Consider the following 18625-nt stretch of genomic DNA (forward strand, 5'->3'; position numbering starts at 1 on the left):
CAGGAAAGTTTCACAGTTGTACATATCGCTATTCATATCTAAGCCAGTTAAAAACATTTAAATATCCATATGAACAAGAAATTCAGTCATAAAATATTATCACTATTCTTCTTAAAATAATAGAATAGGAATTTTTCTTTTTTCTTTTCTTTTCTTTTCTTTTTTTTTTTGAGACAGGATCTTACTTTGTTGCCCAAGCTAGAATGCAGTGGCACAGTCACGGGTCACTGAAGCCTGGACCTCCCAGACTCAGTCCTTCTCCTACCTTGGCCTCCTGAGTAGCTAGGACTACAGGCATGTGCCACCACGCCCAACTTATTTTTTTAATGTTTATTTTTGGTAGAGATGGGGTCTCACTTTATTGCCCAGGGTGGTCTCGAACTCTTGGGCTCAAGCAATTCTCCCACCTCGGCCTCCCAAAGTGCTGGGATTACAGGTGTGAGTCAATGTGCCTGGCCAAGAATAGGAATTTCTAGGGTGAAAACAAACAAACAAAAAAACACAAACATCGGCAATTCAAAATCATAAACTCAAACTTCTCAAAGCCAATTAAAAGTTGAATTTTAATTATATAGCTAAAAATTTAAACATAATACTTGCTATACCCCTGTAATGAATTATCTTCAGTTTCACCTCTCCATATCTATGTTCTGCCCCTCCCCATCCTGCTCTCTGCTCTGGGAAGCTAATCTGTGGGCTTGGCCCATGAGGAGCCCTTACGAAGACTGGAAGAAGTAAAGGTATCTACTCCTCTAGCTTTCTAGTAAAGGTACCTACTTCTCCTGTGTCTCTCAAGGGTTGCCTCAGGGTGACTGCTTCCCTCTACTCAAGGTCACAGCTTTTTTTCAACTACCTTCTCCTCAATTCTGTTAACCACTGTCTTTGTTCTGCACTGTCACTTGTGATTTTCCTACACTCTGCTCACACCTTAGTAAATAATTCCTTTACGAAATCTACTTCAAATTATTCTAATTTGCATGTATCATCTTTTCTGACTGATAACCACCAACCTATATATTTATACTTACTTCACAACAACATCTGTGTCTATTTCTTCTGTTTGTGAAACTTTATTAATCACACACTGCAAAATTTAAGAAAAAACAAAAACAATTTGATTAATTGTCTTTCAAATCCTAAGTATTCCATGTTCCATTTGTATATTAAAAAGGCCCTTACTACATGAACACTTTTCAAAAGAGGACATACATGTGGCCAACATAACTGATCATTATAGAAATGCAAATCAAAACCACAACGAGATACCATCTCACACAAGTAAGAACGGCTATTACTAAAAAGTCAAAAATAACAGGTGTTGGCAACGTTGTAGAGAAAAGGGAACACTTATATACTGTTGATGGGAGTGAAAATTAGTTCAACCATTGTGGAAGACAGTGTAGCCATTCCTCAAGGACCTAAAGACAGAAATACCATTCAATCCAGCAATCCTATTACTGGTTACATACCCAGAGGAATATAAATTGTTCTATTAATAAAGACACATGCACACGTATGCTCACTGTAGCACTACTCACAATAGCAAATACATGGAATCAACCTAAATGCCCATCGATGATACACTGGATAAAGAAAATGTGGTACATGTACACCATGGAATACTATGCAGCCATAAAAAAAGAATGAGATCATGTCCTTTGCAGGGACATGGATGGAGTTGGAGGTCATTATCCTTAGAAACTAATGCAGAAACTGAAAACTAAATACTGCATGTTCTCACTTGTAAGTGGGAGCTAAATGATGAGAACAGACAGACACACAAAGGGGAACACCACACAGTGGAGATTATTGGAGGGTGGAGGGTGGGAGAAGGGAAAGGATCAGAAAAATAACTAATGGGTACTAGGCTTAATACCTGGGTGATGATATAATCTATACCAAAAAAACCCATGTCACGCGTTTACTTATGTAACAGACTTGCACATGTACCCCTGAAATTAAGATTTAAAAAAATTTAAAAGGCTCTTACTTACTACAATAATTACTTCACCAGATTTTTATATCTTACGTATCTCTCACAGTGTTTGAAAAGCTGATTACAATTAGCCAATTAAATAATCATTTCAGAGTGTGTTTGAATTGTAATAATATCGCCTACTATTCAAAACTGTTCAAAATCATACACCAGAAAAGCAGAACTATAATATTTAGGAACAAGGTATAAGCCCCATATTAAAATCCCAAAAGAAATTCATATTGAAAGTTACATTTCCTTGTGATATATGCAACAGTTTAAAATTAAAAAATAAATGCTTAGATTTGAGGTCTGGGAATTGAAACATATCAGTTTTTAGAAATTGCTTAAAATATATATACAGAAAATTGTACAAATTATGTTTACAGCTCAATACTTTTGTACAAATGAAGTACATTTGTGTAATCAGAACTCAGCTCATGAAACAACCTTGCTAATACCCAGAGCTCCTCCCCTATTCCCTATCAGTTACTACTTCCGCCCAAAATATACTATTGTTCTGATTTTTAAACCATAGAATAATTTTGTCTGCATTTGAGTTTTACATAAGTGGAATCATATAATGTATACTTTCTGTGTTTGGTTTCTTTGGCTCCACATTATGTCTATAATATTCATTTGTTATTCTGTGTAATCTATTCATTCTCATTAATGTATAGTATTCCATTGTATAAATACATCAAAATTCTATTTATCTTTTCTACTGGTGATGGAATTTGGGCTGTTTCCAGTTTTTAAAATTACAAATAGTACTGCCATGAACATTCTCCTGCTGTGTTTTGGTGAACTTATATACATATTTCTGTTGGGTGCATACCTAGGAATAGAAATGCTGGGTCCCAACATGTATGCAAAGTTGGCATTACTATATATTGCCAACAATTTTTCAAAGTGGTTGTACCAATTTAAAAATACAGTGTTTTAATCAGTGCTTGAAAGGGGATGATTATAAATTTTTTGCTTATTTTACTTAACTTTTAAACTTATTTTAAACTTTAAAAACTCATATATGTACATTCAACCTAATGATAATAATCAATTAAGCCTAATAAATACATTTAAAATGTTATCTTTTTCATATATTTAAAAACCAAAGTTCAGTGGATAAGATTTATCTGAGTAAAAAAAGTCAAAACAAAGATCAGGGAATACTGAAAAACACATGGATTTTAGTTTATAATTTCTTAGAGATTAGGATAAAAAGGAAATGAACATTTGTCTACTGCTAGTGGGAGTATAAATTGGTAAATCTTTTGAAATAGGAATTAAATTCTATACATCAAATAACTTAAAAATACTTTTCACTCTCTAACCAATACTTCTACTTCTAGGAATCAGTCTAAGAACAAATATTCTTAAGTACGAAAAACAAACAAAATAACTTTATACCACAGATATCTGTCACAGTGCTATTTATCATATCAAATTAAAAACAACCTAAATATTCAATACAGAAGAAAAGTTAAGTAGATTTAACATAATGTTAATGGGACTTTACACAGTCATTAAAAATGATGTTTCTGAAAGCTTTTATAATGAGAAAATGATTATGATTCTAACAAATATATGTATAAAATCATAAACACATAATGACAACATAAGAAAATCAGTAACAGTCTACACATAGAAATATTCCTATAGCAATAATCTTTTGGCTGGTAGGACTATGTTTTACTTTCATTTTTCTATATTTTCAGTTTTTAGATAAATTAGCTATATTACTATTACACTACATATATTATTACTAGGATACATAAAAATAAACTTCGCAAAGGTTCCAGACCAAAGTATATCAAATAAAAATACATAATTACCTGTTTAATGATATTCTTTGCTGTAATAATCATTTTTTCACCATAGATTTCTAAAAAATTAAGTTTTCTTTGTTTTAAAAGTCCAAATACGAGAGATACCAGTCTTTCCTGTTAAAATAAAATAAAAGTATGTAACCTGATATTTTAAATAGGAAATAATTTTACTTAGAGGTAGAAATATTCAGCATCAGGAGTTCTGTTTGATCCTCAGATCGCTATCCTACACAAAGTATTTTCTAGCAGCCTGAAAAACCCCTCCCACAGCAATCTTATCATGAGATTTTTGGAGTCAGCATTCTAAAACAGATAAATCCTACCCCACCACAGTGAACCAATGAAGCTGGTTTTGGGGTAAAACAATACAAGGGTATTTTTTGTTCTAGTTTCAACAAGTAAAAAATATCCTTCTCACACCCTGATGACCAATAAATACTCCATGGGCCCTGTGGTTTGTTTTGGGTTTTGCTTGTTTGTTTGTTTTGAGACAGGGTTCCACTCTGTTGCCAAGGCTGGAGTGTAGTGGGGTGATGACAGCTCACTGCAGCCTTGATCTTCCAGGCTCAAGTGATCCTCCCACCTCAGCCTCCCGAGTAGCTGGAACTACAGGCATGTACCACCACACCTGGCTAATTTTTAAATTTGTTTTGTAGACTCACTGTGTTGCCCAGGCGGTCTCAGATTCCTGGGCTCAAACCACCCTCTAGCTTCAGCCTCCTAAAGTGCCTGGATTACAGGCCTGAGCCACTGCGCCTCGCCCCTGTGCTTTTTAATGCATGGTCTAGAAGACTGAAATAATGACCTAGACTCTCTGTGGGAAGTCAACTGCTAACATGTACAAAAGTTTCTTTACTTAGGCGGTTATCAGGGTTTCTGGGATTCTTTACTAGTTGTTGTCAGTGATTAACACTGAGAAGTTACCAGCTAAGTGAAGCCTGGATATTATGTATTTGTATATACATATATATATAACATGTTCATAATAGGTACTCAGTAAATTTGAGTGATGGGTAATTACCATATGATAATGATCACTTTTTTGGTTTTGTTTTTTTTGAGACAGGGTCTTGCTGTGTCACGATCATGGCTCACTACAGCCTCAAACCCCTGAACTCAAGTGATCCTCTCGCCTTAGCCACCCAAGTAGCTGGGACCACAGGTGTGCATGCACCACTACACCCAGCTAATTTTTTATTTTTTGTAGAGATGGAGTCTCCCTATGTTGCCGAGGCTGGTTTCAAACTCCTGGGCTCAAGCAATCTTCCCACCTCAGCCTCTCAAACTGCTGGGATTATAATATAAGCCAATGCAGCCAACTATGATCACTTTTTATAAAAGACAAGCTCCAGCACTCGCACGCATGCACACAATATAAATTAATTCATCCTATATCTGTATTTTTAACTTGGTCTGTAAGCTCATTCTAACTCTAATTTCTAATTAAGCTCTACAATTATATTATTCTCTAATTTCATAGGATAGTAAACAATTATGGTGCTTGCTAAAGTCACATAGCTAGTGAAGGACTTCATAGGTCTGATAGCCCTTGAAATTTAAGATAATTTTGCTTCCTATAATCTGAGGAAAATGTATTCTAAACCAAGACTGTTAAGCAATGGCATCAACTTCATTCCACAGTTAAAACACATACCTCTTCTAAAACTTGACAGTCATCTTCCAGTGGTCTATTTAAGTCACTGTGAGAATAAGTAGAAAATTCTGCAATCATCATTTTATCTATCAGTTTTTCTAATTCACAAAGCTGTGATCCCAAATGCCTAAAAAGGAAGAGGAAAATGTTATATTTATATTCACTAAAAACTACAAATTCGCTCCACACAATCAAGGGAACTAGTAGGTAAAACTTTTCCAGCTGACAGTACCTGTGCAATAATGCAATGTTTTCAAAAAATGAAGTCCTTTAACTTACCAAAATAACTGCAAATATTTCATCTTCTAAATTCCATTTTTCTCTTTACAGTTGACCCTTGAACAACATGGGGGTTAGAGGCACCAAACACCAGTGCAATAAAAAATCTGTGGATAACTTCTGACTCCCCCAAAATTTAACTACTAATAGCTTATGTTGACCAGAAGCCTTACCAATAACATAAACAGTCAATAACACATTTTTTTCTATATTGTGCGTACCATATACTATATTCTTACAATAAAGCTAGAGAAAATATGTTACTAAGGAAATCCTAAGGAAAAGAAAATATATTTACTATTAAGTGGAATCAGATCATCATAAAGGTCATCTTCACACTGAGTAGGCTGAGGGGGAGCAGGGAGAGGAGGGGTTGGTCTTGCTATCTTAAGAGTGGCAGAGGAGGTGGAAGTGGAGGCAGAAGAGGCAGACACTCAGTATAACTTTACAGAAATGCACTGTAATTTCTGACTTTACATTTTCATTTATCTAAAAATGTTTGTTTCTATATGGTACCGATCCTTCTTCTACCATTTGCTTTAGTTTCAGTGCCCATATCATAGAAGAGTCCATGTCATAAAAGAAGTCAAACGCAGTCTTGAATAACGCGAACTCTGCTGCCAGACTGTCTAATGTCATCTTGTTTTCTGGTACTGCTGCTTCTAAATCTTTTTCCTCATTCTCTGGCATTGGTTTGAGAACACTCATCTCCATCAAGTCATCTTCTGTTAATTCCTCTGGTGTGGTATCTATTAGCTGTTGAATTTCTCCAAGATTCTTATCTTGAAATCCTTCATTCCTCACCCATTTTTGTCACATCCACAATCTCTTTCATGATCTCCTTGATCGTCTCACAGCATCTGCACACAGTTTTCTCTAACAGGAATTTATTGTTTTGGGCTTTATGGTCTTCACAATTTTTTCTGTAACAATGATAGCATCTTCAATGGTGTAATCCTTCCAGACTTTCGTGATGTTCTATCGGGGTTCTCTTCCATGGCACTGATAATCCTTTCTGCAGAGTAGTGTGTGTAATGAGCTGTAAAGGTACTTATGACTCTCTGATCTAGAAGCTAGATTAGAGATGTTGTGTTTGGGGCAAGGAGACCATTTTAATGCCTCTGGTGTTGAATTCATGGGGTTCTGGGTGGACAGCGCCATTGTTCAACACCAAAAGAACTTTAAAAGGCAGTCACTTTTTGGCAAGGTACTTATTGACTTCAGAGACAAAGCATCAATGGCACCAATCCAGAAAAAGTGTCCTCATCCAGGTCTTTTGTTGTATAAGCAAAAAACTGGCAGCTGTTATTTATCTTTTCCCTTTGAAGCTTGTGGGCTAGCAGCTTTATAGATAAGGGCAGTCCTTATCACAAACCTGACTTCATTTGCACAAAACAGTAAGAAATAGCCTATCCCTTCCTGTCTTAAATCCTGGTGCTCACTTGTCTTCCTTACTAATAAATGTTCTTTATGGCTTTTTTTTCCCCAGAGTAGGGCACTTTTGTCTGCATTAAAACCTTTCAGGTAGATATTCTTTCTCCTCCATTATTTTCTAAATGGCATCCAGGAACTCATTTGCTGCCTCTTTGTCAGCAGAAGCTGCTTCTCCTATTATCACAACTTTTCTGTAAGCCAAACCTCTAAAATTATCAAACCATCCTTTGCTGGCATTAAGTTCTCCAGCTTTAGATCCTTCACTTTCCTTTTGCCTTAAATTATCATTTGATATCTTAGCTTTTTCTCAGATAATATTAGAGTCTATAGGCATGCCTTTCTCATAGTAAGCCTGCACCTACATAAAATCTGCATTTTCAATACTGGATAAAAAGGTACTTGCAAAAAGTATAAGGCTTTTGTAAATGCTGTTGTAGCTAGAGTGAGGACTTGACAACTTTTTTTTTTTTTTTTTTTTTTTTTAAACAATCGTGGGCAACCACAACTGCAGACCTCAATCTACTATACACATCAAGGAATTAAACTTTTTATTGTAAATGTCATCACTTCTCTCTGCTTCTTGGGAGTACTTCCAGCATCACCAGTGAACTTAGTTTGGGTCCCATGGTGTTATTCAAGGTATACAGCATGTATTAAAAACAATAAAAACATGCAAAAACTGTAAGAGATCACCTTTTACTGTGATACTCAATTTACTGGAGAGAGGAACTACTCAAACATAGATGACTAGCATCACTTGAGCTCATCACAGTAGCAACTGGAGGTGGCTATGAAATTATTACAGGGGTATAATATGTACCAAAGTTTTTTGCAGGTATGATCTAATACTGCATGAATGGGGCCATGTACAGTCTGTAAGTTTTGATAAATTTTAACTTTTTTGACAAGCAATTATGATATAGTTTATTGTTTTCTAGTATATGCTAGCTATTTCAAGATAACATGGCTTTAAATCAAATGATGAACGTTTAAAAAGTTTGAACTCCTAAGGACATATATTGTTTTGAAGAATTTCAGAAATTAAAACAAAAATCTTCCTTTGTCTTCTAAATAAATATAAAATGCATTCTTCTAAATAAACATAAAATTCAGTTGTTCAGGGTACTATTTTGAGACACTTCAGACCTAACTTTTTTAAAAAATTACAAAAAAGCCTTTTTCTCTTTCTAGGTAGAGCAATGGTAGATATAATACTATTGCCTTCTGACAAAGCTCTTCCTAAATTGAAAGACTGTTTACCTACTGTAGGAGCATTAAAACATTTGAGAGAACGGTATTCAGCAAAGATCACTATAGCAGGAAATCATTGTAAAATGTAAGCTTCTTTGTTCATATTTGATTATTGTCTGTGTTGTCTGTTTTCATAGTTAACACACTATTGTGTTTTCAGACTCAGCATTCGAAAATTATTTTAATGTGACAAGATAAAATTTTATGTTATATCATGATTGCAAATTTGTCTATTGATAAGAATTTAGATGTTTTGTATTTTATATTTACGTTTCTGAGATATTTAAGTTTTTAGTAAATATTGATGCTTTAATTTTTTTAATTAAGTTCTAGGGTACATGTGCACAACATGCAGGTTTGTTACATAGGTATACCTGTGCCATATTGGTTTGCTGCACCCATCAACTTGTCATTTACATTAGGTAGTTCTCCTAATGCTATCCTTCCCCCCAGCCCACCACCCTCGACAGGCCCCAGTGAGTGATGTTCCCCTCCCTGTGTGCGGGCTCTTTTTTGGTTCCATATAAAGATTAGTTTTTTCCAATTCTGTGAAGAAAGTCAGTGGTAGCTTGATGGGGATGGCATTGAATCTATAAATTACTTTGGGCACTATGGCCACTTTCACGATATTGATTCTTCCTATCCATGAGCATAGACTGTTTTTCCATTTGTTTGTGTCCTCTCTTATTTCCTTGAGCAGTAGTTTGTAGTTCTCCTTGAAGAAGTACTTCACATCCCTTGTAAGTTGGATTCCTAGGCATTTTATTCTCTCTGTAGCAATTGTGAATGGGAGTTCACTCATGATTTACCTCTCTGTCTATTACTGGTATATAGGAATGCTTGTGATTTTTGCACATTGATTTTGTATCCTGAGACTTTGCTGAAGTTGCTTATCAGCTGAAGGAGATTTTGGGCTGAGATGATGGGGTTTTCTAAATATACAATCATGTCATCTGCAAACAGAGACAATTTGACTTCCTCTTTTCCTAACTGAATACTCTTTATTTCTTTCTTTTGCCTAACTGCCCTGGCCAGAACTTCCAATTCAACTATGTTGAATAGGAGTGGTGAGAGACAGCATCTTTGTCTTGTGCTGGTTTTCAAAGGGAATGCTTCCAGTTTTTGCCCATTCAGTATGATATTGGCTGTGGCTTTGTCATAAATAGCTCTTATTATTTTGAGATACATTCCATCATTACCTAGTTTATTGAGAGTTTTTAGTATGAAAGGCTGTTGAATTTTTTCAAAGGCCTTTTCTGCATCTATTGAGATAATCATGTCGTTTTTGTCATTGGTTCTGTTTATGTGATGGATTACATTTATTGATTTGTGTATGTTGAACCAGCCTTGCATCCCAGGGATGAAGCCAAATTGATGGTGGTGGATAAGCTTTTTGATGTGCTGCTGGATTCGGTTTGCCAGTATTTTATTGAGGATTTTCTCATCGATGTTCATCAGGGATATTGGCCTAAAATTCCCTTTTTTTGTTGTGTCTCTACCAGGCTTTGGTATCAGGATGATGCTAGCCTCATAAAATGAGTTATGGAGGACTCCCTCTTTTTCTATTGGTTGAAACAGTTTCAGAAGGAATGGTACCAGCTCCTTTTTGGTGTTATTTAAGGTGTATAGTATGTATTAAAAACAATAAAAAACAAAAATATGCAAAAACTGTAAGAGATCACTTGTTACTGTAATAATTTACTGGAGAGAGGAACTGGTCAAATACAGATGACTAGCATCACTTGAGCTCACCACAGTAGCAACAGGAGGTGGCTATGAAATTATTACAGTGGTACACTATGTACCATAGCTAGTTTTTTGGAGTTATGATTTAATACTGCATGAACGGGGCCATGTACAGTCCATGTGCAAGCTTTGATAAATTTTAACTTTTTAAATATATTTTATGGTAGTAAATGATAAAGTAGACTAGTACCTACATATATTTTATGCATTCATGGCATATATATTTCTAGGCTATGTGGAAAGTTTTTTCAAACTTTCACAAATCTCCCAAAACATTTCCAATACATTTACTGAAAAAAAAATCTGTGTATAAATGGACCCACAAGTCCAAACCCATGTTGTTCAAGGTCAAAGGTATATCTTTAGCCTCCAAATAAATGTGTTCTAGAAAACCTGGTTACTGGGCATGATTGTTTCCACAGACAAAATACTGACATTCTAAGCCCTTTCCTTATTAACCATTTACTAAATGTCAGTGGTGGTAGCTCCCCAATCATTCATTTATTCAACAAACATTCCTGCCTACCCTACACTAGGCCCTGTCCTGGGTGCAAATAAATATCTGAAGGACTATATGTACAGACGGACTCAATTCAATCTTTCCCATAATCAGTTTGAGTTACTGTGTAACATCCCTTAAGTCATTAAACTGAAAGTCATTGAAACACAGACTGAAAAATGTAAGGATGAAGTACTTTCATATACAAAGGGATTTTTGCCATACTTTCAAACAGCTGTATAAAAGCAATGAGCTAAAGAAGCCTAGTTGGTCCAAAGAATTTCAAAACTTAAGTGAAAGAGTCCAATGGAACATGTTTATATCTCAGTGGAAAAAAATGTTTTAAGTTCTATTTTGAGGGGCAGTTTTAAAACATTTAAATATTACATTAAAATTAAAAAAAACATTTAAAATATATCTACACTACATTTACTTGAAAAAGAAATCCTTAATATTGACAACTATATCTACGAAGAAAGACGAGATATAACACAATTTTTAAAAAGTTAGTTAAAACCATTTGACCTTTTGGGTAGATGCATTATTCTTCTTTTATAAACAATATATGGTAAGTAGGAGTAGTGATAATTATGAAACAAATCTGATAAGTGAAATAACATACAAGTTTGCATTTTACAACATGAAAATTGTATTTCTTATAGTTAATAGACTAAAAAGGTTCTCATAAATGGCATCAATATCTTACAGTAGACTAATTTAGAATAGATCCACCAGTACAAACTAAAACATTGTCACAAGAGGAATTTGTTAGTATCTAGTAAAATTACAGAGGAATTTTGACCTAGGAATCTCACTTCTTAGAATCTGTCTCAAAGATGCATGAGCAAAAATACCAAAGAACATACATTAACTGCCCTTCTATTGGTAACTGTAACGGAACAGAAACAACCCAAATGCTGACCAATGGGGAATGGTTGAATAAATCACAATGCATTTATTTTAAATAGATATTACTTTTAAAAGAATTGATAAATACCTATATATACTGCTACAGAGCAGTTTTTTTTTTTTTTCATTATTTCCCCTCCAGAAGCCTTTTCTAATCTCACACACACACAACCCCATGAAATTTTTATTTTTTTATTTTTTATTTTTCCTCGACAGAGTCTCCCTCTGTCGCCTAGGCTGGAGTATAGTGGCGCAATCTCAGCTCACTGCAACCTCCACCTCCCAGGTTCAAGCAATTCTTGTGCCTCACCCTCCCAAGTAGCTAGGAATAAAGGTATGTGCCATCACACCTAGCTAATTTTTGTATTTTTAGTAAAAGACAGGGTTTTACGACGTTGGCCAGGCTGGTTTCAAGCTCCTGACCTCAAGTGGTCCACCCTCCTTGGCCTCCCAAAGTACTGGAATTAGAGGCATGAGCCACCGTACCCAGTCACCCCTATGAAATTTTAATGCCACAAATATATTACATATCTGTTTATGTACTATGGCCCTTTGAAGGGTCACAAACCATTGTTATATTCAAGATTTTTTTTCACCTTTCAAGAGCCAATGTTTGCCCTCTTGAGGTAGTATCTCCCATTGAGAATGCATGCTGTAGAGCATGTACAATATCCAGAGTATATTGTAAAGTAAATACAGCAAGGTGGAGAGCAGTATCTACAGTGGGCTAATGCTTATCTGAGAGACAGACAGATAGATGGATGGATGGACAGATATAAACTAAAACTTTTAAATGGCGACTTATCGTAGGGGTTGTAGGGGAGAAAAAATGGGGTTATACTGATACTTCCAATTTAAATTCAAGACTATATGGTTTTACTTCTTCAATCTTACATATGTATTTCCTTTTAATCAGGCTGAAAATTGTGATTACTAATGACACTAACACAATTATCATTTGTTTTATCCCACAACATACACAGATTGTCTCAGAACAATATTATTAATACAAACAATATAGGAGGTTTTCCTCTTTTCCTTAAGATATATCCCATATAAGATGAACAGTTAAATTACTGTTTTAAAGTCACTTAAAAAAGAAAATTATTTCCCAGTTCTGTCCACTACGAAAGCCTAGAAATAATGGCCAATCCAGTAGCAAGAACACGCCTACTACCCAGATGGATTTCTAAATACTATTTCCTAATAAAAGAAAGTAGGGCTCCTTAGACAAATGGCAGATTACAGGTCTGGGGTAGCAAATGTATAATATAAACATCCTGTCATAACACAAAGTAAGAAAACTGTCAATAACTACTTAGGAAATCATGTCAAAAGACTCAAGAATGAACTTGAGGAGGTTCCTACAAATGATAATTCAATTTGAACATTGATAAAAATTAAAAAGTAAAGAAGTTAAAACACTTTGAAAGCATATAAATCTATGTATTTATAATATCTTTACAAATTCATCAGTTATCTTTGGAGGATGCTAGATTTCCAATTCATTATTTTGAAAACAGCTAAATAAAGGAAACGAATCTAGCATTTATCCTGTCTAATCTTGTAAGAACTGTCCTTCAAAGGGTGACCAAATAATTGTTATGGGGAAACATCAACTCATAGAAATGTTCCAGTGAATAAGTAAAGAAAGTGGGACAGAATTAAAGTATCATAATTTGTAGCCCATAATTAATGATAAATCTAGATTGTTAAATGGCTGCTAATCATCAAAAGAGAGATTTTTATGCTTCTTGACTGAAATACACACCACTGTCTATTAGGTGCTCTTGTCAAAAAGTAAAATTTAAAGATAATCAAGCTTTTAAATCTAACTATCAATTACAGAGAATATAGGTGAAAAAATAACATGCTAAACATGGAAACACAGTTTACAAAATCCAAACTATGAGAAGCACTATAAGACAATCCAGTTTCTTTGATTAATATTTTGAAAGAAAATTAGAATGGATAACTATGGATCAAAAACCACTTGAGACATATCAACCAACTGCAATATATAGATATTATTTGGACCCTGATTACAATAAACACACTGTAAGAAAGAATTTTGAGACAAACAGGAAAATCTGAACACTGACTAGCTATATTTGAAAATATAAATGAAGGCCGGGCATGGTGGCTCAAGCCTGTAATCCTAGCACTTTGGGAGGCTGAGACGGGTGGATCACGAGGTCAGGAGATCGAGACTATCCTGGCTAACATGGTGAAACCCCGTCTCTACTAAAAAAATACAAAAAACTAGCCGGGCGTGGCAGTGGGCGCCTGTATCCCCAGCTACTTGGGAGGCTGAGGCAGGAGAATGGCGTAAACCCGGGAGGCAGAGCTTGCAGTGAGCTGAGATCTGGCCACTGCACTCCAGCTTGGGCGACAGAGCGAGACTCCGTCTCAAAAAAAAAGAAAAGAAAAGAAAATATAAATGACATTAGAGTTATATTTTTTAAAAATACTTATCTTTCAGAGATACCTAATGAAATATTTATGAATGAAACAAAATGTTTGGGGTTTGTTTCAAAATAATACAGGATATAGATAACACAAACTCGGCTTTGCATTGACAACTTAAAGATGATAAACAATTTATCTAGCTTCCTATAATTCTTTTCATATAATTTCCTTTAGTTTTGTGTATGTTTGAGTCTTTATAAGTTTTTAAAAAAAAAAAAAAAAAAAACAGTGACAGTGTAGGATATAAATTTAGACCTAATATTGCTTGGCTCTCAATTATTTTTATGAAGACCATTGATTCTTTTTTAATGCAGACTAGAGGTTAGCACTCAGGTATGTGTTACCTTCAAGTATAAATACTCTTCAACAAATCACCATAAAGAATTATGGTGGGAGGTCCATATGACTATACCTACTGATATTTGGGCATCAAAATAATAAAACTTCCTGTCATTTCGGCATAACTTAAATGCAGTGTTCTAGTTGACCTTAGATATTAAATAACTTGAGTAGCTTCATTTTTATGCATCCTTAAAGTAATTTTAAAGTTTAATTATGTAATACAGATTATATAATTAATTTAATAAAGAACCTCAATACTAACACCAAATAGTATTTATTTTATAATCACAGGTATTTTATATATGCAAGAATTTGTCTAAACAAATCCTTAAATGCAACTTTCAGAACTGTAATATTTTTCACCTATTCATCCTCAATCTAATTGTTCTTTTATATTCTCGGCTACTTTGACAATAGATGTAATAATAATGACGTATGCATTATTATCAATCTTAACAAAAATATTTAAGATAAATCTGCTAACACCTTGTTTTAAAAGTATGTATCCTAATAATCACATACAGTAATTTAGAGTGGTGACAGAATCTACCGAAATGACAACTAAAATATCACTTTCTGAAAAATATATCCAGCTAAGTAAACTGAAACAATCCCAATACTTTCTACTTAGATATGCCTCAATTTGCACGTTAATTCAGACCTTCTACTAAGTTGTATGTTCAATAGAGTGACCTCTGTGCTGTTCTTATCAGAAAATCTTGTATATCAATAAACTGTAGCAATTCTAGTTTCATCAAATAGCAAGAAGTCTGATTTCTTCATCACAAAACATATAATGTGGATGTTTTCTTACCACAATATTTTAAAATCTAAATTATAGGAGATTTAAGGTCAAATAATATGTTAAATACCTTTTGATAGATCTAATAATAAAGATCCCTTATATGGAATCTCAAGGTGACCACTAATCAATGAAATCATAATAAACTGAGTGTTTTGCATCTTTTCTTTCAAAAAAAAAAAAAAAAAAAAGGCTTACAAGTAGAAAACAAGCTAGCTGCAGTAATTTTTATGCCAAAATCCATTAATATGGTAGTTCCTGGCTGCTGAGCAAACCTATAGCTCAATTGCCCACAGTTTGTACAATTAAATTAGTACTGATGTTCAGAGTGATCTATTTGAGATCCTATAAGATCTATTAAAAAGCATAGCTCTCAAGTCCAGAGAGACCCAAGTTGAATCTCTACTGTACTGTTACTTAACTTGCTATATGACCTCAGTTTTCCTATCTGTAAAGTGTGGGTAACATTCCCTATCTCACAGTTTTTTGGGGAGTGGGCGATGTCCATATACTTAGCACAGTATCTGGTACAGAATACTTAAGTATTCAATATATGTCCTCTGTTGTAGAATGGTGGTGGTAGCAATCATGGTATGAAGTAATAGGAAAATAATGTTAACAACAATGATGAAAACTAAGAGTTTCTACACAAAGCTTTACAATAAGAAAGAGCAAATAACAACACTACAGTACTAAGTTTCAAGGTAACTAAAGATTTTCTGTATCAAAATCTGCAAGATATCAACATTCAAATGCATTCTTGTGGGTTCATAATGAGACTTCCGTACTACATGTGCTTAAGCATTTGAATGCCATTAGCCTCAGCAATACTTTTAGTTAAATTACTATATAAATGATATATATTGTTTCAATGATTATCATTTTTATTGGTAATAGATAGCAAAATTTCATTGCATATGTAATGGCTAAAAATATTTATATCCCGACCAGGCACAGTAGCTCACGCCTGTAATCCCAGCACTTTGGGAGGCCAAGGTGGGCAGATCATGAGGTCAGGAGATGGAGACCATCCTGGCTAACACGGTGAAACCCTGTCTCTACTAAAAATACAATAAATTAGCTGGGTGTGGTGGCAGGCGCCTGTAGTCCCAGCTACTTGGGAGGCTGAGGCAGGAGACTGGCGTGAACCCGGGAGGTGGAGCTTGCAAGTGAGCCGAGATCACGCCACTGCACTCCAGCCGGGGCAACAGAGCGAGACTCCGTCTCAAAAAAAAAAAAAAAAATTATGTCCTAATAATTAAAATCACCTAATTCTGCAACAATTCAGGCAGTAAAATCATTCAAAATTTTTTAAATTTATAAATTGAACAAATGTACAAAAGAATTATAATTATGAATTATGTAGTGAGTCAATATTACCCTTCAAGTTCTGAAGAGGGGAAATCAAAGTTTGGAACTTACACAGATACATCATACCCCCAAATCCATTAGTAGAAACCTCTTTGAATAGAGACAGGAAGATGTGTTAGTTGAAAATTTTGTTTTAGAAAGAACAAATTTATATAGGAAGATGCTACCACTTTAATTACAAATCATGAAAAAGTTGAGAACCCAACAGTAGTTATAAACCAGGCTTCTCAATTACGGTGCACATTAGTATTTCCCAGAGAGCTTTCAAAAAAATACAGATGCTCAAGCCTTAACCTCTAGAAAGTCTGACTTAATTGGCTGGGTGGGGTGTGGCACACTTTTTTAAAAGCTCTTCTGGAGATGTTATTATGCAGCCAGGATTAAGAACTACAGTCATATAGACTATAAATGGGGAATTAGGGACAATGATTATAGATGGGAAAAAAAAAAGAGTGGAATAAAGTGTCAAGATACATTTGGTAATATACTGAATAATTCATAGATTTTACAAATATGTATTAAGATGTGTACAACATAGCTCTTATCCAAGACATTTAAATTCAAAGCCCAATAGAAAGATCTGAAATAAAAACACAAACCATAACAAAACATGGTAGGAGACTGTAAAATTTCATTAGAGAATATAAACAAGGTGCTCTGGGAGCTCAGAAGTCACCAAAAATGTTTACATAAAAAATAATTTCAAAGTCAAAAAATACAGAAGGAATGAGAAAAAAGAATACATACATAAGCATTATTTGCTACTAATGACTAGAAAAAATGTGATGTTAGGTTAATAGTACACAGAAAAATGGTAGACAAATAAAACTATTAAAATTCCTTTTCGAAAATAGAGATTTGCATTTGTGGTAGTTTAACTACTGGAAAATTTTGGTATGAAAATTTTCTTTAAAAGCAATAGAACCAATCTGGGCAACATAGAAAGACCTTATCTCTACAAAAAAATAAAAAAAATTAGCCTGGCATGGTGGCACAGACCTATAGTCCTAGCTACCCAGGAGGCTGGGGCAGGAAGATCATTTGAGCCCAGGAGTTCAAGGCTATAGTTGAGCTATGATCGCACCATTGCACTCCAGCCTGGGTGACAGGGCAAGACTGCATATATATGTATTAAATAGAGCATTTTTAAAAAGCAATAGAAAGAACATTATAGCCAAAAGCAAAACCTGGACTAAGATCCATAAAATGGAAAGACTATTAACAAATAAATTCAAAAGAATCCTTTGCTTGTCCTACTGAAAGATTTCTTATTTCAAGTAAGACCCTATGCTTAGTATATGGCCCACAAAATGACTAAAATGTGGCCTCTGATATAAAAAAGACAAAAGCGTGTGAAATTCAAGTAGAATATTTCTTCTTTCCTAATGGGAGAGTATAATTATCTCTTATGCTTATGTTACCATAAGAGACCTCCAATACATATTTTCCTGGATAAAAATCAATCTATAAAGCATCCAAAACTAATTCTTATGCTTCTAAATAAAGTTAAATGGCCTTAAATATATCTGTGAAGCTATACAAGAAAGTAACTAATGTTGATATTTAACAACCTTTAGCAAAAGGAAAGATAAAGTCAAGAAAGTAAATCATCATACAGGATTTGACAGATTTAAAACAAAACACAAACAAAAGAATGGGGTTACAATAACAAGTCTTAAACTACTTCAAGTATGATTCAGTATTCTTCCTTGATTATAAAAACATTTTCTTTTAGACTACTTTTGTTTTTGAAAATAATTTGCTATATGTTTATCAGAAGTTAGAGACTCAAGTTCTGATACCAAACTTTTAAACAGTTATAAACATATTGGAACTGACATTTGATAGGAAACTTTACAGAAATGTTTTACATGAAGAAATAATACTCTTTACACATGTGGTTCTAAAAAAAAAATAGAAAGATATTGAGCAAAATGTAGAAAATCAGAACATCTGAAAGTCTTTTTAAAAATCATAGACATTTTTGGCCGAGCATGGCGGCTAAGGCCTGTAATCACAGCACTCTGCGGGGCCAAGGAAGGCAGATGGTTTGAGCTCAGGAGTT

The 18625-nt window shown here is 34.3% G+C and overlaps 1 protein-coding gene across 8 annotated transcripts in view; it reads right to left on the bottom strand.

Moving 5' to 3' along the window:
• Positions 1-18625, bottom strand: part of VPS54 (VPS54 subunit of GARP complex) — a 132780-nt gene that overhangs the window by 61493 nt on the left and 52662 nt on the right. For all 8 annotated transcript variants that reach the window (XR_002516676.1, XM_003908723.4, XM_003908722.4 and 5 more), the window contains 3 exons: positions 5459-5585; positions 3811-3918; positions 1029-1084 (listed from right to left, as the gene is read on the bottom strand). Coding sequence is in view for 7 of the 8 variants with exons in the window: in XM_003908723.4 (XP_003908772.1) it covers positions 1029-1084; positions 3811-3918; positions 5459-5585 (291 nt within the window). In the remaining variant the exon portion in view is untranslated. The remainder of the gene's footprint in view (positions 1-1028; positions 1085-3810; positions 3919-5458; positions 5586-18625) is intronic.

This window comes from Papio anubis, chromosome 14 (genome assembly GCF_008728515.1).
Source record: "Papio anubis isolate 15944 chromosome 14, Panubis1.0, whole genome shotgun sequence".
In the NCBI taxonomy this organism is placed as follows: Eukaryota; Metazoa; Chordata; class Mammalia; order Primates; family Cercopithecidae; genus Papio; species Papio anubis.